This window comes from Oreochromis aureus, linkage group 6, assembly GCF_013358895.1.
Source record: "Oreochromis aureus strain Israel breed Guangdong linkage group 6, ZZ_aureus, whole genome shotgun sequence".
In the NCBI taxonomy this organism is placed as follows: domain Eukaryota; kingdom Metazoa; phylum Chordata; class Actinopteri; order Cichliformes; family Cichlidae; genus Oreochromis; species Oreochromis aureus.
In genome coordinates this window covers 28,921,915-28,944,963 of record NC_052947.1, presented here as the reverse complement: position 1 = coordinate 28,944,963, position 23,049 = coordinate 28,921,915, and the positions used below count along the sequence as shown (strand labels likewise).

Genomic DNA, 23,049 nt, shown 5'->3' with positions numbered 1-23,049 from the left:
TACAGTGATTACAGCCTGGCAAACCTTTTTAAGGTAATTTGATGAGATTTCACTCTATGCTTCCTGGAGCATCTCCCAGAAGCTGGATTGGCTTGATGAGTCTTTCCCCATACAATATGATCAAGCTGTTTCCAAAACAGCTCAACAGGCACAACTATAAAAGGAAAGAAAGAGGGCACAAATACAATATACACTCAGACACAGGCCTAGAGTTTCAACAGAAAACAAACATTTGTATACAATATCATCTACCTGAGAGTAAACCTCCAACAAGGTCAATACTGAAGAAGTGTTGACCATGAATTGCCACTGACCATGATAAATTATTTTAGTGGTTAAATAACCCTGCTCATCCTGTTAAAATCAAATATTATCACAGCAGCATAATCAGTTACAACAGAGGGGAAGCTCTCTGTGTACATGAATGAATACTCCTTTTGTGAGCTTGCAAGACTTTTATTAATAAAAGTGTTCAATGTTTATTTAATGACTCTTATTGAAGTTTCTTTCAATAAAGGGGCATAGTTTTCAGAAAATGTTGGACTTTATGGATACTCGTTGTCATAACAGATGTAAATGTAAGTACATAAAGTTTTATTTTTTGATAAATGACAATCAACTAATAAACTACCATTTTGTTGTTACAAGGTTTTGTGGACTAAAGTAAAGAAAGTGTCAGCTAAAATTTGCACATAAGGTTATGGTTCAACACTGTTTTGCTCATCTAACAGTCTGAAAGAATGAATATTAACTATGAAGAAAGAAAATGTGATGACTTAAGACTATTTAATCAGTATTTTCTAATTATTTCAGGGTAAATCATCCATGAGCATAAACTAACAGTTAAAGATTAACAACAGTTCTCTTAAATCACATGACATTTCTCTCTATCTTCTCTGACTGCAACATAAAAATAAGTTCCTGTGAGCACTTCAATTTTTCTTCTGCCAAGATCTAAATTGTAAGGTGAGTCTGTCAGTTAAGACACCATATTTTGTTTCAGTGGATTTCAGCTTTACCTTTTGATTATAATATGTAATAATAATAATAATAATAATAATAATAATAATAATAATGATGATGATGATGATGATGATATTGCCAACATCATTTCCATTTTAGTTTTACTTTTATTTAAGGAAACTGATTTTCCTAAAACACATTTTTCTGTAGTAGTGTTATGTTTTATTCTCGTGATATTTCCATTTCCAAATTTCCGTCCAGAATATCCAGAATGTCAAAGATCAGACTCCTAACCAGAGTTTAACCTAAGCAATGTATTCAATTCAATTCAATTTTAAGCCTATTTTTAAGATCAGACTTGAAACCTTCCTTATCCCTCATATGATTGTTGGGGTTTTCTCTGATGTCCTTATATTATCATCTTAGGGTCTTTACCTCACAATATAAAACACCTTGATGCAACTGTTGTTCTGATTTAGCACAGTGGTTAGGTTAGCACGGTTGCAGGACAGTCCTCATAGCAAGAAGGTCCTGAGTCCAATTCCACCATCAGGCCAGGGTCTGCCTGTTTGGAGTTTACATGTTCTCCTCATGTTTGCATGCGTTCTCTCCAGGTACTCTGGCTTCTTCCCATAGTCCAAAGACATGCAGTTAGTGGGGTTAGGTAAATTAATGATTCTAAATTGCCCATAGGTGTGAGTGTGAATGCTTGTCCGTCTTTGTGTTAGACCTCCGACCTGTCCACGGTGTACCTTGCCTCTCAGAAAGCTGGGATAGGCCCAGGGTAACCCTAACCCTAACCCTGTTCTGGGTCAAAGTGCATGTCACATTAACAACAATTTACAAAGCCCAGTAGGGGGCACTAAATTCAAGGCAGAACAAAACTGCAGAAGCAAAAGTGTCTATTTCAAAGGGATAAACTCAACATAGTACTGGAGGCAAGTTTAATCATCAGTCAATGTGGCACACTGAAACTGCAAGAAAAACTGATGAATTCAGTCACCTCATACTGTAATAGCCTATAAGTATAGCACATGATGGTAATCGCTTTCGGAATGAGACGATAAAATGAGATAGTTGTAAACTGATGAAATGACATTTATTTATTGCTTAAACACATTAAAAATGTTTTGGGATTCTGCCAAAATTCGTATATATAAATTTTATATTAATAGTCTGTTGTAAATCTTCCACAGTAGCATCAAAAGGCATCCAAGCTGTCTCATTCGGAAGTGATGTCTGGACTGGTGGCATTTCAGGATGTTCCAAATGGAGTTTTGTTTCTAAACGTTCTCTAAATCATCATTCCCTGAGCAGATAGTAGTTGCTGTTTACATTATACTGGGGAATGAAATGCAGCTTTGGAAACTAAGAAACTGCTACTTTATGTGTACAGGTTAAAAGGAATCAAATACTTTACAATTTCATCTATGAAAAGATTAACTATAAATTTGTAAGAGGGGATATTAATGGGCTCTGTGGGCTCTTGGGTGACGGTTTCCTCGTGGCTGCGTGCAGCGGGGCTAGGGGAGGGTCTGTGCTGACGGACGTGGGTTACTGACCTGGTAGCCTGGCTGCCCCTGGGTGGGTCCGGGATGGGCGTGAGGTTCTGGGGGGCGTTCCGCCTCTGGGCTGGGGCCCTGGCCGGGCCTCAGGGGCCTGGGTCCTGGTTGGTGTGTTGCCGGGTTGTGGGCGGGTGGGTGTATGGGGGCCCAGCCCTGGCGCAGGGTGCCGCCGGTGCATCGAGCCACCTGGGGGGCTCTTCAACTGGTGGGGGAGGTTGTCACATCTTGCAGGAGCTTTCCTCTCTTCGGGAACTCTCTCTGCAGGAGGGGGAGATACAGGAGAGGTGGAGGAAGCTCTCAGCCTGGGCGTCTATTGTCTTGTGTAGTCTGGAAGATGAGTGGATGATGGGGTGGGTGCAGTTTTCTCTGTGGTGGGGTCGGGTGGACTGTCCCAGGCTCTGTGGGGCTGGGCGGCGCTGCTGCACTGGGCCCCGGTCCGGATGGGCCTGGCCCCCCTTTCCTGGCGGGTTGCAGAGTATGGGGTGCCTACTGGGGTCAGCGGGGAGCTGGCCCCAGGAGGGGTCACTTGCCCTCCCTTCCTTCCCTCCCCATCTCCAGCTGCCTCCTCTTCTCGCCCACCACAGTCACCCACACATGCAGGGCCTTGGGGTGGGGTGTGTCACCAGGATGCAGGGAGGCATCCCCCCTCTGTCCCCTTCTGGCTGCCTCTGCCTCAATTTTATCCCACAACTTAGACATTCACATTACTCACACTCTCATTACACATACATATAGGATCTTGGGGTGGGCACGCCACAGAGAATCCAAATTACCATCAGGGTGTACACCTCACCCCTGGCGTCGTTGCCCACTTCTCAATTTTAAATACACGTAGACATTGAGGGCTAGCAGGAGGGGCTATGCGCCTACCTGCTGCTCTGGCAGGTAGCTCCATGCCCTCCTGGGTTTTAAATGCACCTTAGAACACACATACATCAACACTACATATGAGCGGGTGGAGGGAGGTTTGAGTCTTCACACACCCCGTTCTCTGCGGCCTGCTGGAGCGGGGGGCTAGGAGGAGGAGTTGGCCGTCCGACTGGGGTCTGGAATGTGGGGCCTCCCCTGCTGCTGCGGAGTCGGGCGGTCTGCTTCTCCCCACCGCAGGAAAAAGGGTAACACCACCTGGGTCTGGGTGCAGTTCCCCCTCCAGGGGCAAGGGTACCCGGACCCGGTTCTTAGAGTACGCTTGGGGAGAGTGATTGTGTGTACAGCGTCTCTTTATGTCTGTCTCCGCGTTGGTTGAGTGTGGAAAAATTGCCTATGAGAGCATGAGGGTGGGAATGGATGTTTGTATCTGTGTGTGCCTGTATGTCTGTGTCTATATGTCAGGTTGGGTATCAGACGCCACCTCTCTGGGGACATCTCAGGCCCTCCAAGGTTTGAGGCCTATCTCCCCACCACTTCCCCTGCCGGTGGTGGACGCCCTCAGACATCGGTGCGTTGGTGGTTCTCTGTGTCCGGGGGTGGGCGCCCAGGTACACACCGGCTCACTCCTTGGCGGCTGCTTATCGGGGCCTGGAGCCTGGGGCTCGCTCGGGCCACTTCGGAGGCGGGGTGCCCTCGGCCTCTCGGCCCGGGGCTCGGTCACTCAGGCACAGCTGGCTGCCGGCGGAGCTCACGGGCACGTCACTGCAACCCCCGGCTTGCTCTCGCGGCTGCTGAGTGACCCCTCATCTGGGACTCTCCTCAGCTCTTTCTGGGATAGTGACGCGGCTGCCCCTCTGTTGGTCTTCCTTGGTCTCTTGTGTTCTGGGGGCCTCTGGATGTCTGGAGTTTTGATCTCCTCCATACCTGCTTCATGCCCTGGAGGACGGGGCAGTGGCCCCCCACACCCTCTAGCAGATCATTACATGAAGGAACCTTTTTTAAAAACAAGCGTTCATGCTCACAGGTGTACACACAGGTGATCACACACAAACTACACCCTTTTTGGCTCTTACCTCAAAGCACACTGTGCGCTGTCGATCTTACGTGCTGCACAATAATGTCTAACATTTAGTATTTACTGTCATATTCCCATATATCATTGTGATGTTGTTTATTACTCTCGTTTTCTTCTGCTTGCTTTCTCTTTCTTTCTCAACAGGTGAACCAGATGATCGATATATGTATTTTTTTGTCTGCTTATTTTGTTGGTTTTTGGTTTTTGCCCTTTTTCCCGTCCCTCTTCCCCGCTGTTTTTCTTTCCCTCTTTCTTTCTCCCCTTTCTTTCCCCCAGTTAAGTCTGTCCCGTATTCAGCAAGTGAAAATAAAATAAACAATAAAAGGTGAATCAAATGGACCATTACGGCAAGGCTGGGATGGTCAATTTGGTAAAGTAAATCCGTTGGGCATCTTTCTTCGCCTTTAGACAATAATTCTGATGGCAAAAGAACCAAACGGGACAGGTTTAAAAAAAAAAAAAAAAAAAAAAAAAAAAAAAGGAAGTGATGTCTGGACTGGTGGCATTTCAGGATGTTCCAAATGGAGTTTTGTTTCTAAACGTTCTCTAAATCATCATTCCCTGAGCAGATAGTAGTTGCTGTTTACATTATACTGGGGAATGAAATGCAGCTTTGGAAACTAAGAAACTGCTACTTTATGTGTACAGGTTAAAAGGAATCAAATACTTTACAATTTCATCTATGAAAAGATTAACTATAAATTTGTAAGAGGGGATATTAATGTTGATTTATGTAGTGAATTCAACATATATGTTTACTTGGAGCTTTTCTAAGGACGTTTTATGACACTGTGGTGGCGTCTGCTATCTTTTATGCTGTGGTCTGCTGGAGTGGTGGAATGGCAGAGAGAGACAGGGGGAAACTCAACAAACTGGTCAAGAGGACTGTCTGCTGTAGTCCATCGAGCAGGTTGGGGAGGAGAGGATGTTATCTAAGCTAACATCCATCATGGACAACACCTCCCACCCCCTGCATGAGACTGTATGAGCACTGAGCAGCTCATTCAGCAGTAGACTTTTACACCCACAGTGTAGGAAAGAGTGCTACCGCAGGTCATTCTTACCAGTAGTTGTAGCCGTCGTTGTGTCCTTGGGCAAGACACTTCACCCGTTGCCTACTGGTGATGGTCAGAGGGGCCGATGGCGCGATATGTCAGCCTTGCTTCTGTCGGTTGCCAGGGCAGCTGTGGCTACAACTGTAGCTTGCCTCCACCAGTGTGTGAATGTGAGAGTGAATGAATAGTGGAATTGTAAAGTGCTTTGAGGGTCTCGAAAAGCGCTATATAAATGCAATCCATTATTATCATTATTATTATTATTACATTGTTACCTGTATATACAAACTTCAGTTGCTTATGTATGTAGGACCTGTCAAGGTTGGCTGAAGGAGAACCCAAATGCTGGACTTTTAGAATGGAGAAAGTGTGTTTATTTACACAGAAAACAGTGCCAACAGTCCACAGTGTGTGCTTTCCCAATTCCCCGTGCCGTGATTCCTCTCCGTGATGCGTGGTTGTGCTTCGTCCTCCTCGGTGCCTGTGTTCAACTGTGTACTGCTCCCTCCACACGTTTCCGTAATCACCCTGGAAACAAGAGATGCCACAATGAGTACTGTCCCATCCACCGGCCGACTAAACACGTTAACCATTCCAACAAGAGAGTATTGAAAACACGAGCTCCACACTAACTGTATTTCTAGTTTAACAATCCCGCACCGACTGGTGCTCCACTGCTCTCTTAAGTAGAGCCCCTTGATTAGGCAGATCAGCAACAGGTGAGTGATTATCACAGGTGAGGCTGGCTCCAAGGCAGGGACTCTCCAGGCCTGGTGGGGCAGCAAAACTGACACAACAACACACAGGGAAATGAGGAACCAGGAGCAGATCACACCACAACCATAAATGATTAAGAAAGACGAATAAAACTCGTAATATTCATTAAACTAAAAAAATAACACATGATCCCCGGGTCACAGACCCAGGCCCATGACAGGACCGCTTTGTGGCTTCCTTTTATATTTTATATTTCCCCCTGCTATAAGAGCTGTGTAACACCCAAATTTTTCATCCGTGGGATAATAAAGGTTTATTCTATTCTATTCTATTCTATTCTATTCTATTCTATTCTATTCTATTCTATTTTATTCTATTCTATCCTATTCTATTCTATCTCAAACAATGTAAAAGTACAATACAAAAAAAACACTAGCATTGTGGGTCAGTTTACAAATATCCAAGGTCTGATATGAACATTACAACGTAACAGATTTGTTACATCATGTTTGTAGGTCAGTTTTCTCTCCCTCTTTGTGCAACAGTCTAGTACGGTGAATTATTGTGTTGTCTTCCAATAAGATAATGAGAAAGGAATATTTCCGATCTAATCTCATACAGAAGAAAGTGAATGTGTGTGTGTGTGTGTGTGTGTGTGTGTGTGTGTGTGTGTGTGTGTGTGTGTGTGTGTGTGTGTGTGTGTGTGTGTGTGTGTGTTCTTTACCACTGAATACACTGGATGGGATATATATAGGAGATATGGGATATTTGTATATGCCGCTTTTTAGTTGAATGGTGAACTAAAGAATCAGTCTTTTTAAGTGATTCCAGAAACCATTATCTAGCAAATTAGAAATGAAGATTAAGACCTATGATACTGGACTTTAAAACAGCCAGATGACATATCTTAGTACAAACTGTCAAACAGAGATACTTTTACATCTGAACATCTCTAACAGGCACTCATCAGAGCCTTCAGTTTTATTTGACAGTGGAATCAGGTCATTAGTATTTATTGAAGCTATGACTGCTGATAGAAGTAGCAGGATGAATTGTGAAGTATACAGGGCTATTCTCTCCATTTAGATTAAGGCAAATACTACAAGACTGATCACGCAGCCTTTCACTGTGCAAATAAATAATGACATAACGCATACTGCAAAAGCAATCGAAAAAGTTTCTCAAAGCAAAGGATTGTCATATACTTCAATGGCCAAGTTCAACACAATAGAGCATAGACAGTTTTTTATTTCTTGAATACAAAAATGCAGGCAGGAAAGTATTCAAACAAACAAGCAGGAAACAGAAAAGGGTTAGCAGAGATTTCCCAGAAAAAGAAAAATTTTTGATGTCAACCAAATGTCGATGTCCATGGATTAATGTAAAAATCTTTCTAAAACCCGCTGAATTGCATGTAGAATCAAGGCTGAAAGTGTGATTGATTGTTGGATTTAAAAGGCACTGTGGTTTTGTGCGGAAATAAAACTACAAGAAACATGCATGTCAAACTGAAATGTTACTCTACAGGTGGTCACTATCATACACGCATTGTTCTTTTGCCATTTTCTGTTGATAGCATTCTTTGAGTGTCAGCACCTTTTATCAGAGCACAGAACTAAAAGCAAAAGTAAAAGTATGTTAGCTAGTACATTGCTGTCACAATAAATACAGGCTGTCAAGATTCAAGATCTTCAAGACAAAATATGACATTTTTCAATACTGTGAGGTTGAGATTACAGAGTGCAGATAAAATTACTATTGAAAGCCTGTCAAAGGTGCTTGGACATGTATTTATATGTATGACTAAAAGTTGAGCTCCCAAATACATCAATCTTTTTTTTTTAAAGTTTTTAATGTGAGATTCCTCATTCAGTGTCTGAGTAACACTATATTTAGACTTCATTATCATCACAAAATAAAAATAAAAATAGCTTTTAAGACAAGTTCAATGTGTATTGGCCAATTGTAACAGGTCAAATAATCTTGTTTGCACTGTTAATATCAAGGGCAGGGCAAAACAATCAACAGAGAGGAAGCTCATGAATGCCCTTGTGTGGCCAAGCAAGCCTTTTGTTAATAATTAAACTAGTGAGACTGTGAAAGCTTCCATCATGTGAACTGTTGTGACACACCCAATACCATTTGAAGTGCTGCTAAATATATTTGTCTTAAAAGTAGACAGTGACGGGTTTGTGTGTGGAGGAGCTGTTTGGTCATTAACAAGAAATCTCTGCACAATGTAGCTCACTGTCTTTTAGCATTTGCGAAGTTTTTGTCTCTTTGACTTTCTGTTTTTTCCCCTCTGCAAACAGGTTTTCACTCTCACACAGTATTCTTTGTTTTTGTCTTTGTTGTTGTTGTTGTTTTTATTAGGTTTTATGGACCAAAGTAAAGAACATGTTGTCTAAAACTTGCACTTAAAGTTAACATTCTGCACATTCTGCTGTTAGTTTGTGGTTTAATACAACCTGAGAAAGTTAACAGTAACTGTAAAGAAACTGTTAGGACTAAATTCTATTTTACATTGGGATTCAGACAGTGTCTACTCCTTAACTGATATTTTCTAATACCTTTAGTTAATATCGGTTATTGTTTTATGTGAATGCTTGAGTGAGTGCTTAAACTAAAAGTTATTTTAAAATCTTCTCTGATTGACAACAACATAAAAATGAACTTATCCATGAGGGGAAATTGCCCCAAAAAAGAAAGAAAGAAAAGCAAAGCAAATCATAAAACCATGTGTTTGTCTCCTTTCAAAGAAGAATATAATTCTAGTTCTAACAGGAACAGAGGACATCACCAAATGCTGATGTCGATGTAAAAATCATTGTAAAAACGCACTGAATGAAAGCTGATGTAAAATCATAGCTAAAAGGCTGCACTTAAGTGCTAATTGTTTGGTTTAAAAGCCACTGTGGAAGTGTGCAGAATAAGACTATAACAAACATGCCTGAGAAATGTTACTCTATAAGTTGTTACAATTATTCACATGTTGCTCTTTTTGAGATTTTCTGTTGATAAAGTTGTAGAGCATTCTTTGAGTGTTAGGCCCTTCTGTCAGACCAGAGAAGTAAAAACAGGTCAGCCAGTACACTAGACTGTTGCAAATAAAGAGAGATTATCTTGGCTATCTCGTTTTAGTTTGTACTCAATGATTCAGACACAGTTAATACATGAAACAAAGATTCAAGACAAAATATGACATTGTGCAACAATGTGAGGCTGAGATTGCACAGTGCAGATACAATTCTTACTGAAAACCTGCCTGAAGGGTTCTTGTGCAATTATTTGTAAATGACTAAAAGTTGAGATTCCAAGTACATCAGGTTACAGTTTATTCACTTAGAGATTCATCATAGTTTCGTTGTGCATGTACAATGACAATCAAGGGCTATTTCATTCTATTCTATTCTGTATCTGATCAACACAAAGCTTAGACTTCATTACCATCACAAAACAGCCGCACCATCACAGATATAGCTGCACCAAAAAGAAAAACAGTGAAAGTACACACATCAGGGACAAGAGGAGAAAAAAAGAACTCTACTCGAACTGAGCTCCTAACTGGGAAACCAGCTTGAGGACAGTAAAAAAAACACCTCAGCACAAAAAAAGCACATGAATATTCACATTTACACCATGTAAAGCACATGACATGCATCGGAGGCATTTGGGGTGGGTGAGGGTGGGTGAGTGCGCATCTGTTTCAGTGTACATGCATTTGTATATGTGTTCTGTGTTCAGCATGAAAAAGTGTCCTTTCACCCAGTTAAGCAAAAGTTAACAGTACCCATCCTACCCTGGAAGGATTTTTTTTTTTAGTGATAGATGACAGCGGAGTATAATTAAAACAAAATGCAAAGGTCAGTTTCATATTCTGTGTGTCACAGACTTCTACACCCACAGTAAGTGGGTGGGGCTGTGGAATAAAGCTTCATAGTAATAGTCTTTACTCTCCCCACTGTCTGTGTTCAGAAATGAGAGTTACAGTGAACCAGATTGAAATTCCAAGTATTATTTCTAATGTTTTTATTTTATTCATATAAAAGCTGCTAAAGGACAAAGAAATGCAGTATGTGTACTTTTACGCAAAACTGAATAAAGCAAAAGGACGTACTTCTGCAGGAGCGTATTCACATGCTTGTTGTTGTCATATTTATTTGGATAAATTTATTTACTATGATTAAAGGCACAGCTTTCTTCTTAGCACAGCAGGCAGCTGCTTTGCTGCTTTGTCACCTGCAGGTGAGAGGCCTCATCAATGACCATGATGTGTTATTTTATTATGTCAAATAATCTTATTTGCCCTCTTATTATCAAATATTAACATTCACGTCCTTTTGTTAGCCAGCACTCATAGGTCCTCGGCTAGAAGCATTATAAAATTTCCAACATAAATAAATAAAGAAGTGACAGAAGTGGATAATCACAAACTTTTGAGCATTACCGTTTCTGTTTAACCTACTTTACACTTTTAATCAAGACTACATTCAACTCCATACTCAAACAACTTATACGCTGGAATATTCCTTTAACTGAAATTAGTATTCATAGATTCATGGGATTCTTAGATTCCTTGGGCCTGTCTCAATATGCGTACTTGTGCGTACTTGCTTTCTTGTGTACTCGTGATACGTCATCAGTCGGAGACCATGTACTGTTCCAATTCAAAGTACGCATCAAGCCGAGAACGCGAAAAAGTCCAGGATGTGTTCTTGCTCCGCCTGTTTTATCGAGCATGCATCGGTGGTGACTTGTGTGGACTTGGTACAGCTAAATATCCCAGAATGCATTTTGTCCAAAACTCAAACGCGGCAATGGCGGCTGTCTATTGTATTGAGTGTCCACTGAAATAAAAATAAAAGCGTTCTAACATCTCACCTACTTGTTTTTATTAAGGCATACATGTACACTATTTTTATTAATAGAGATTTCGCTACTGAGGTTTTTACTCATAGTTTTGTTTTAAGTTTTAAACCAGCAGCTAGCAGTGACTTTTAAGGTGAGATGTTGGTTTAAGCGGTCACTCAGTTTCAGATTGAACATTTTAAATATCTGTTTGATAACTTTGAGCATGCAGTTTGTCTTTTGTTTCAGTTACATATAGCATTGCTTGGTTGCATTTCCACAGAGGACCGCACTTCAATGATACTGTGGACGATGTTAACTTTATCAGTAACTGGATAAGTTGAATAAATCCTCTGTATGGATATCAAGTTATTTTAATTTTAAGAAAGCAAATGTCTGTTTCTTACTTTTTGCATAAAAAAGCAAAGTAACCTTATCATAAAAATAGCTTTATTATCTCAACATTATGGCATAATTTGCTCTTAATGATTTATGATCCATACCCTGTACATTGGGACTACCATACAGTAACATTAGCAATAACACACAAAGAACTGCATCTTAATAGTAAAGAAAAAATAATTTTGAAATGTAATGGTATCAGTGTTAGACATGATGCTATTTACATGCATGCCTCCATATGTGTTGGGTAAAGTGACGGCAATTGTATAATAACACAATGATAAAAAATTTGGAAAAACAATGGGAAGAAAAATAGAAACCCTAATGATGATTTTGGTGATTCTGAAGTATGTATTTAGCTTGTTGACAATGATGAACAATATAATTATATGATGTTACTATCACTGAATGGATTTGTTCAGTGATCTTGTTCGCTTAAGATCATTTTCCAGATAAAATTATGTCGAATTTATGTAATTACAATTAGTTACAGGAGTCAGGCATGTAGGATGGATTTGGGTAGAATTAATAAAATAAACATACATTAAAAAGCCTGACCTTTAGCTTTGCCTTTTAACACAATGACAGTCAGTTCCTCTGGTCTCTGTTTTGCTTATCAAATAATGTTTCAAGCACTGATTGATTGTTGTACAAACAATCACACCTGGAACTTTAGTCATGGAAATATGTCCTCAGACTGCTGATTGCTCCTTCCTGCCTTTTTTGTTTTTCTTTCTTTCGTTCTCTCTTACCCTCACTACTATTATTGTTTTACTTTTTATTTGTCTCCTTATTATTATTTTTCTATTGCCATTTTTATTTTTTTTATCCTATTTTTCATTTATTATACTTTTGCTATTTAGCTTTTTTCTTACATCATTTGTATTTTTTCCTATGATAATTTTACTTGCCTTTCAATCATGAACCTCTGTTCTGTATATTTTGCTAAGGAGGGGGGAAAAGACAGATTTTTTTTTCTGATGTTGCATTTTATGACTTTGCCTTTATCTTGTTCCTTTAGTACAACACTGTCCATCATGGCTGTCAAACACACAGTCATGCTCCTGGTGGCAGTTTGTCTCTACCTGCCAGGTCTAAGCCATGGCTTTCAACCATCCTTCTCTGTTGATGAAACTCATCGTGACATCACCAGAAAGGCAGTTCTCAGAAAGACAGCTGAGGTCTGCCGAGACCTTGCCTTCAACTTGAAAGTGGGCTCATTATCATTTAAAATGGGGTCACTGTTTATGCATTCATGTTTAGTCTAACATAACTGTGAAGTATAACTTTTTGAGATTTTTCCAAATGTCCAGCTAAGCACTTGGCATTTCTTTGTCTCCAGATTGATGACAACTTGTCAGTTCAGGAGGTGCAAAAGGCCTGTTTCTCCTCATCTACCTACACCACTCCGCTCTCTACTGACATTTTCCAAACTGCCCTTAATGAGATCTACGGTAGCAATGAAAAAGTGTATTTCTCATTGGTCGATATCCCTGAGTTCCATTTTCACAGCGAGACCTTCCTGGGAGGACGGGACATCATCACAAGAGGTACACTTTAAAGTTCCTCAAAATTAAACGTGTTTACATTCACAGATAGTAGATTATTTTGAATTTTTAAATTAATTTATATTCCTATACACCAATTAAAAAACATTTAAATGATAGGTGCAACAAAAATCAGAATTTTGCTTCATTAGGTTTCACTTATACTGGATTCTTAAGGTTATATGTTTTGTTTGAGGTATGTCTGTTGTGAAGGCTAGTGTGAAGTTGGAGAATTTTGTTGCTGCAAGAGAGGTTCTTGGACAAATTTGTCACATAATTCAGGTGAGAGTGATAATTATTGTTTTTATTTAACTGGATGATGTTAAGATTTTGGAAGTAGGAAGCAGTGATAGGATTGGAAATAATGTTAGATTTTCCATACATTAAGGACTTTACAGCCACAGTAACTGGGTGGAGTTGGGGAAAACCACTCCTTACTCCGCTCTGATCAGACCAGATCAACCACTGCAGAACCTAGCAGGTAAAAGCCTTCCAGCAACTTTAATCACAGTAAGAAAGCACACTTGTCACGACTTGTTTTAGTTAATTTACCTGGTGTGACGTGCACACACACACACACTTGCAATAAGGGAGATGAAGGGGATGAATAGGAAAGAAATGAAGGTGTGAAAGGAGGAAGTAATTACATTCATCCAACCTCATCTAACAAACAATGTAGAAACGTTTTAATGATCATCAATTTAACAACTGAGTTTGAATAGATGACAATATTTTGTGCTTTTTATTAGTTATGCATATTTGTTTTAGAATTATTTAAGTACTTAATATTTTTAATTTGCCATTTTTAATTTTAAACAAAAACTGGTGTTGGACAGTTTTTCCATTGTAAAGCCAAAATCATTTTACACAAGCACAGTTCAAACCAAGTCTTGAATATCACCAAAGCATAGATGGCACACTTGCAAACCTTTTAAATACTGTATGTCATAACCTGTTTCCAGATGGTTTTATGGATAACTTTTCTCTTGCTTTGCTCCAGGATCATTTACACCAACTTGTAAGAGCTGTACAGGAGACGCCTGTGCTGATAACATTTTGCCTGAAGTGCTGAAACAGGGGCTCCTGACCTCAGGCTACTTTAGCACATTCTCCTCTTCAAAGCCTACTGGTAACAATCACATTTATTTGTGTATAACAGCAAACTATTAGGATTTGTATTATTATTTTCTTTTGTTTGCTTGTTTCATAGCAAATGGACTGTTTATCAAACCAGCAGAATGGGTAAATTGTAATCCACAATAAAACTAAATTGGCTACAGTTTGTTTTTTCATTAGAAAATGTAAAAAAGCATCTTACAGCAATGAAGACCCACAAGCTGCAAATTTAAATATTACAACAAATAGATGTGTTGGCCCACCTTAAATTTAATTTAAAAATTACCTAAACTCACCTGTTCCATGCCATACCCCAACTGTCTTGTTGATCAGTTATTCAGCTATTTATCTAGATATCATTAAATGTAATTTGTTATTTTTTTGTCCAGGTAAATGTAGCCATGGTGGTCTACTTGACAAGACAAGAAAAAGGGACCCAGTTGGGGGCATCAATAAGGATTCTTTTACATCAGATCATGGCACGTTGCACAGAAAAGCAGCTAATCTGGCAGTGGATGCTACTATGGAGCTGCTGGAGGACATCAGACTAGCTGCTGGAGACAGGAACTTCCTGCGGTACGGGAAAAATTGATCAGAGACATTCTTGCACTCATGAAATGGTTACTAGAACTCTCTAATAGATTTGAAATTAAAACAGTTTATATTTATTTTCATGACACAGCTTTCTAGGAAAAGGTAGTAAAAAGCCTTCCTCACAGAAGATACTATGTATCTTAAAAGTGATGCTTTTTATGATACACATGTTTCTGCAAAGATACCAATCATTCTGAATGTAGAGAAATTGGGTTCCTTACAGGATAACAAAGAGATGATGTTGTTTTGTCACTTATGTTCCTCCAGATTGATGGGCCTCTCCCAGTCCTATGCGCTGTGTTTTGTCATTGACACCACAGGCAGTATGGGTGATGACATTGATGCCTTTAACATAATTGACAGTAATGCAGGAACGCTACAGGAACCCTCTCAGTACATACTGGTACCTTTCAATGATCCAGGTACTTCCACTTTAATGGATATTCCCCATGTTGCCAAAGAGAGCCAACAAATAAAGCATACATCTACAAAAATCTGAAAGTTCATGTATTTCTTTGTCTCCCAAAAAGAATTTGGACCCGTGATAAAGACAACTGACAAAAACTACTTCAAAGAGGAAATCAACAAGCTCACTGCATTCGGAGGAGGGGATGAACCAGAGCTGAGCATGTCTGGACTGCAAGTGAGTGTACTTGTGTTCTATCATTGGGATGTGTGCTTACACAGTAATTTGTGTGATGTGAATTATGAACTTTTAGGATGAAGACATGGGGTATTTGCAGTTAGTGCAAAGAACATAGGAAATTATGGAAATTAATATGAACTGTATGTGTCCTATTATGTGACAACAGAATGACTGTGTGCACACATTATTATAACTTGCTTTTTTGTTACTTTTTTAATCACTTTCTGAATTACAGTTTTGCACATCTGGTAAATCACAACAAATAATGTTTAATTCTTCTGTCATTTGTATCACTGACAGCTTGCGCTGACATCAGCTCCACCTTCCTCTAAAATCTATGTCTTCACTGATGCTTCAGCCAAAGATTCCCATCTAAAAAGCACCAACATTGCCCTTATAGAGAGAACCAAGACTGAGGTATGTGTGAGGATAAGTTGCATTTTTATTATTGTTGCACTCTAGATGTTAGTTCAGCTGATGAAGACATTGCCAAATATAAACATGCAGAAAGGAAAGAGTATTCTTTGTTGAAATGTAAAAGTAAAAAAAATCTGAATTGTAATTCGAGCTTACAAAAATGTGTAAAAAAAAAAAAAAAAAAAAAAGGTTAATACTCGAAGTACAGTGTGGCGCAGTGGTGCCGTGGTTAGTACTGTTGCATCACATTAAGAAGGTTCTAGGTTTGAAACACTGGGTATCCAGGCCTGTTTGGAGTTTACATGTTCATTCAGTGCCTCTGTGTTTGCACATTTGTATACAAAATTCTGCATGGTGAATTAATTAATATTTTTTGAATTAGCTGTAGATATGAGTGAAATGTAGATAGCTGCTAAATAATTACTGGTAAAAAGGGTCAAATATAACTTTAAGGCAACATAAATGCCATTCCATTATCAAATTTACAAAAGCTTTTTTTTTTTTTTTTTTACAAAATTTCAGGTTTACTCAAGTTATTCCAATTCTAGAGCAAAACACCTCAGTGAATAGTTTCATTTATCCATGTACTGAATGGTCACTTTAGGTCTCTTTGATCCTGCTTTACATAGAACTTATCCAGTTTCCACTGAGCATGATATATATAAACTAATGCATTTTTCTGTCCCTACACTTTCAGGTATCTTTCCTGTTGACAAACATTTTTTTCAGTCGGCGGCGCCGCAGTATTGATGGTCAAGATTTTTCATCTCGTGCAGTGAGGCTATCAGATGTCCAGCTATACAGAGACCTGGCCCAAGCTTCTGGAGGTCAGGCTATTGAAGTCAGAAAGTCAGATCTTTCCATGGCCACTACTGTTATAAAAGATTCGTCCGCTGGTGCTGTGGTGAGACACTGAGCATTAACAGGAATTACTTAACATGTTTACAAATTGTGAAGGACTACATTTTGATAAGTTGGGGCCTGATATTTAACAGATTTTCTTTCAAAATTGCTTTCTCACAGGAGCTTCTGTTTCTTTGTCTTTCAGGTGACAGTTTTCCAGGTAGTAATGGATCCGGGGCGACCTGATAATTTTAATTTTACTGTTGATTCATCAGTAAGCAACGTCATCATTTACATCACCGGAGTTTCATCTCTCACCTTCACACTCACCAGCTCAGCAGGTTCAGTTCAACGATATTTTTGGACATCAGTTTTCTTACACCTAATGTTTCACAAAGACAAGTCACTTCCCACCTTGTGTCAGCATTGCTTTATTTTATTTTTTTGGCTCTTTGGAAGTTCCTCATCTGACCTGATCTCTGGTCTCTGCTTTTTGCCTTTCGATTTCTCCTGTGCAATGCTGTTGTTTGGGCAGTCAGGTGAAGGTTAAGAATGTATAGTAGTGGTACTAGTCATAATTTTACTTTCTTATTTAGTAGTAACTGTGCAGGTGGATTGGAATTCATTTGCCTATTACAGAAGTGGACTAATTTGCAAGTGTCTCACACCCATGAATTGCAGTAATAGCACAGTAGTAATAAAAACAACAACAGTTACAATAATAATTAAAAGTTTAACTAAGGAGGAAGGAAATTTCGTTGTCATGCTGGTAAATAATTCAGCCATTTTCCTCTTCTCAGGAGTGTCTCAGGAGTCAAGTCAGACCAGTGGTCCTCTGGCATCCTTAACAACAGTGGGAAACCTACGCAGAATAAGTCTCAATGCTGGAAATCAAACGGGTGTTTGGCAAATCCACATCAGCTCTAACAGTCCCTACTCTATTAAAGTCACAGGTCTGTAATATATTTAGGAAATAGTCTGTAGAGAATGTTTTAAATTGGTATAATATTCCTAACTTAGATGTGTTTTCTGTGTGCATAAGGTCAAAGTTCAGTGAACTTCATCTATAACCTTGTGGAATTACAACAGGAAGGTGGCATCAGACCCAAGGAAGGCCGTCCTGCTACAGGTTGACTAAACAAAAATGTATCATTTGTTATAATACCAGTATAATACCAGTATTTAGGTCATCTCAATTTCCCACAAAGGTGACCTAAATGGTCATGAAAAAATTATTCTATTGATTCATGTTTCTGGGTACACTAATTTCCAACTTTTTTGTTTAGATAAACATAAACTTTCAAGTTTAAAGAAGATTTCCCCTCAGAGGTCTTAAATAAACACATGTGGTGTAGGCAGTACTTTCAAATGACTAACTGCAGAAAAAAATGGCAATTTGTGTCCATGCATATACATAAACATTGATATGATTTCTGTACTGTTAGCATTATTACAGCCCTCTATCAAATTCAGTAAAGGCAACCTTATCTACCCTATCCATTCTAACAAGAGAACAGCATGTTTACATGTTCACGTACAGTATAAGGATCTGTTGTAATAATACTCTTTTGTGCCTTGTTATCGTTTTCAGGTGGTAATGTCACTCTCCTGGTCACTGTGACAGGAAGTGACACAGTAAAAGTCACAGAGGTCACGCTCTTCGACAGTTCAGTGCCAAAGGAGTTGACTGGATCAATACAGGCATGTCATATTTTACACCTGATAAATGTAAAAGGTCAAAATTACAACTGAAATTACAACAGACCACAGCAAGCATTCCTAGACTTAGTTGGTTTTAGTCTATGCTAACTGCACTGTCAAATATAGTGCTAAAAACATAACTTTTGTAGTTCTACAATAGCTTAACAAAACACCAAGAAGTAAAAGATACATCAATAACATTGGTCTTTGGTGGCTGCTTGTGTACTCTGATTACTGATTGTTGCTACCATCTAACCTAAACATGCATAAGGTGTTATCAGTTGCTATCTTTCTGTTTTCCACAGTCATTAGAAAGCAGCAACTTTCTGGTAACATTCAGTGAAGTCCCAGCAGGAGACTATGTAGTTCGACTGCAAGGTGAGGACACCAGCACCACATCCCGGTCTACCTCAGATACCTTCCAGAGACAAGCCTCCACCCGGATCACAACAGCTAGTCTCTCTGTTGCTGTGAGTAGAGTCATATGTGTTTTTTGAATTCCTAGAGCCAATTTTTAAAATCTTCTTATCTGTCTGACTAAAATCCAAAACCACTGTCACATTATTTTCCATGTCATTTCATAAAAGAAAGGAGTGATTGTTTAACTTCAAATTTCCTGCCCTCTTCTATCGCTACTTTTCCAGGCTCAAGCTGACAGTATCAACATAGAACCAGGCACTAGCATCACCATTCCTTTTACAGTGTCTTCAGATGTAACTGGGACATTCAGAGTGCAAGTCAGCAATGACCGCAGCTTTGACTTCACCTCACCTGGAAATGTCAGCATTGGACCAAGCGATGGAGGCAAAGCCAATGGGACAATAACCTTAACTGTTCCAGCCAGCACTGGATCAGGAACAGACGTGACCCTCACCATTCAGGCACAAAACGCTGCTGCCACTGACACCAACTATGCTGTCCTCCGATTTTCTGTGGCTGCCAAGGTAAACGAAAAAAGACTTTTGGTGAAATGGGACTAAAAACAGTGTTTTACATTAAAAAAAAACTAATAATCCAAACTACATGTATCACTGTTCTGTATTTTCAAATGCCAAATGTTTCAGTTTACATGTGATCTGAGGAGAGCTTTAAAAAGAATCAGCTCAGTGATGAATTAGTTCAAAATAAAAAAAAAAAACATGATTGACTGCATGAACAATGTAAGGGATCATGCAACAAATTTCACCCAAGAAATCCATTGATTAATCTGTTAACTTTCTGATCATGATTGTATTAGTAAATCCAAAACCAAATGTTCTTTTGCACTCCACAGCTGTTCAATCAATTGTTTTTACAAACAATTTGTTATTTGGTATAGTGTCATTTGACCACTGTGCTAAATTCTTTTTATCGCCAAGATTTGCTAAATTATTGAAACAGTAATACTACAATCGGGGTTATATTCAACAATCACTGAAACCAATTTTGTGAGTCAATCTGAATGAAATGTCTGGATTTATAACCCATAATATCAATTAAAGTGAGTTTTAAATCAGGACGTAGTTTTTTTTGTAAACAATAATATGTCATTACATACACATTTTTAATAAGTAATATCCAAAAACAAAAGAAAACGCTGAAAATATGAAACAACAGAGATATAAGGTAGCATCTATACCTGATTTTTTTTTTTTGTTCCTGTTCTTTCGCCTTTCTGACTACTTGAGCTCCTTTCTCTCTCTTTGCAGACAACAGATTTGTCCAGTCCAGTGTGCCAGATAGTCAATATATCAGGTATCTGTAATGTCTCTTCCATCCTCTGTGCATCATCTCAGTGGGAGTTCATTGCTAATCTCACTGACGGCATCAATGGGACTGGCATCGCAAGCATTACCCTCCACGAAGGGAATGGTACTCTTGATACTAGCACAGTAGTTGGAGCAGGGGGTGAGAATATTACACTGGTTACCTACACTGCCTCCTGCTGTTCACAGAATGTGGTTCTAGCTGCTGTGGACAGAGCAGGAAATGTGGGGACATGTATGGGGCAAGCTAGACTACTTGCCACACCTGCTCCTATGACTACAACTACCCCCGTACCTACAACTACTTCTCTGACTACAACTACCCCAGTACCTACAACTACTCCGGTGACTCCCTCGATGACTACTGCTGCAGCTAACACAGAATCCACTAGAGGTCATACAATGAGTGTAACACATTATGTCTGGATCAGCATTGCTTTTTCTCTGCTTTTTAATTAAGAATGGGATGTCACTCAGGTTCATATGCGTGTGATGGCAGACGTGTGAATACATTTGGCAATATAGTGTGTGTCGGCCCAGATAATATATTTAAAGCCAGTAGTGAGCAAAAAACGTATGAAAAACATTCGAGGGTCCTTAATTGTCAGAATTGATTAAGCTAGGCCGCTAATGTGTACATGCATGTAAATGTGTTAATAATGTAGCTCATTCCTCAAGTTCAACTTTCTTCTGGTTCAGCCTGCAAAGACTCCAGCCCACTCGACAGCCTTGGAAAATGTGCAACTTTTCCAAAAAGTTTCAGTTTTTTCCACAATAAAATTACCATTATATTGTAAAACAACCATTATATAATGGTTCTACAGTTAAAAAAAAAGAAAAAAGAAAAAGAAAAAACAATGTTATTTGTGATTAACAACAAAAGTTCTGTCTGGCTAATCTGGGCAATGATAATTGATTGTTAATATCCATTTTTATGGGAGTGTTTAAAACATTAAAGTAACTATGTAAAAACACTTTAATGGGTTTTCTATTCATCAATTGTTTTTTTTACGAGCCTCCCATTTCTATTCATGGTACAAATATGCAGAAGAGTTGCATTGTTTGGTGTATGATGTGCAGAACACGTAATATGTGACAGTTGTGGGAATAATGTTCAGTAGTAACACCTTTCTCAAAAATGCTACAGGAAGTAATTAAAATATCTGCCAGGAATACAGCTTGCATAACAAAATAGCTTCACAACTGTAATCAGACTCTGTTTCAAATGCTGCTACAGTGATCGATGAAATGACTGATGCATCAGTGTGTGACAATGTGCAGGAGTTCCTTTTAATTATTTAGTTATTCTGACCTTTATGTAAGAACAGCTGACGTATCTTCATAGGTATTTGGCATCTCAAACGTGCAAAAAATTTACACAGAAAAACACAACATCAACTTTTCTAACAGCACCCCAGTATAAAATAGAAAGACAAAAACAAATACAAAAATCCTGGTGGCGGGCAGTGCTACCCCTCAAAGACTCTACTCCTGCTGGCATAAGAATCTTAATAGGGCATCTTTTAAAGAGCTTGAATCACATAACGGGACATTATCGTTGTTTCAGAGAGTCGGGGCCTCATTTGTATTTGGTCAGGTGACATTCTGAAGAATGATATGGGCCTGCACACAGGCTTTGTTTAGACACGCCCCCTTTGCTTGACACTGAAACCCCGACAGGACTTGGTGCTTCAGTGTCAGACGTAACATAACTAGCTTTGATATATTGTCTCTCTGTGCAGGTATGTCATACCTGCTCTTTCTCATTGTGTTGCTTCATAGCCTGTTCAGCTCACCAATCAAAGATAAGTTATTTGATTCATGTGTCACAGATTCATGATCATAATATCATTTCTATTTGTTCTCTGTTACTTCCAAGATACAGAAAACACAACACTGATCCAAAGAATGATTGATATGTACAAAGTGTACTCTCCAGTGGATGCTGTCTTAACTACAGAACTAGTCACAGGAGGTGGTTTAGTGACGGTGTCAAGCAATCTAGCCTGCTGCACACATGTCCCCACATTTCCTACACCATCTACAGCAGTCAGCTCCACTATCTGTGAGCAGCAGGAGGCAGTGTAGGTAACCACTGTAATGTTGTCACCCCCTGCTCCAATTGCTGTGGTGATATTCAGAGTACCATTCCCTTGGCGAATGGTGACACTATCAATGCCAGTTCCATTGATGCCATCGGTGATATTGGCGATGAACTCCCACTGGGAGGAAGCACAAAGTGATTGTGAGGAGGCACATGTTGTTGATGTACTGACTATGTGGCACACTGGGTGGTTAATATCTTTCACCTAGAGAGAGACATACAGAAAAGATGGATAAGACTGGGTTGGGTATGTGTCACAGGCAAATGGCAAAAAAGAATAAAACCCTTTCATGCCATTTAGAAATTCACAAGAGAAGTATGACATAAAAACCCTTACTGCAACCAAAAACACAAATATCAAATCTAATGAAATGCAAAACATGGGTAAAGATGCAAAGGTTAAATGGATTTTTAATTTAAAAGAAAATTACCCCCCAAAATCTGTTTTCTTCTTAATTTTGTTTGTTTGGTACATTAAGAATAATGTTGAGAAATATTACATTGAAAAATATCACCTAGGTCCCACCCCCCTCGGGACCCTGATAACACTAAGTAAAAGATGATAGGTTGGAAAATATCACTTACCTTAGCAGTCACAGAAAACCTGAGAACTACATAGTTGATGTCGGTGGCAGCAGCGTTTTCTGCCTCAATGGTGAGGGTCACGTCTGTTCCTGATGCAGCACTGGATGGAGCCGTTAGGGTCACGGTGCTATTGGCTTTACATCCACTGCCTGCTACAGTAGTAACACTGCTGGGTGAAGTGGAAGTATAACTGCGGTCATTGCTGACTCGCACTGTAAATGTCTCAGTTGCAGAGTCAGTTATAACTCCATCAGTA

At 39.3% G+C, this 23,049-nt stretch overlaps 1 protein-coding gene across 1 annotated transcript; it reads left to right on the top strand.

The window, feature by feature from the left end:
• Positions 1-12,532: 12,532 nt before the first annotated feature.
• On the top strand, positions 12,533-22,347 carry LOC116323505 (von Willebrand factor A domain-containing protein 7-like). Its single transcript, XM_039613505.1, has 16 exons — positions 12,533-12,706; positions 12,838-13,045; positions 14,043-14,171; positions 14,548-14,734; positions 15,020-15,174; positions 15,283-15,395; positions 15,699-15,815; positions 16,513-16,719; positions 16,864-16,999; positions 17,459-17,611; positions 17,701-17,787; positions 18,250-18,359; positions 18,665-18,829; positions 19,004-19,303; positions 20,048-20,449; positions 22,246-22,347. The coding sequence occupies exons 1-16, from the start codon at positions 12,533-12,535 to the stop codon at positions 22,345-22,347; spliced, it is 2,745 nt and encodes a 914-aa protein (XP_039469439.1).
• Positions 22,348-23,049: the final 702 nt, after the last annotated feature.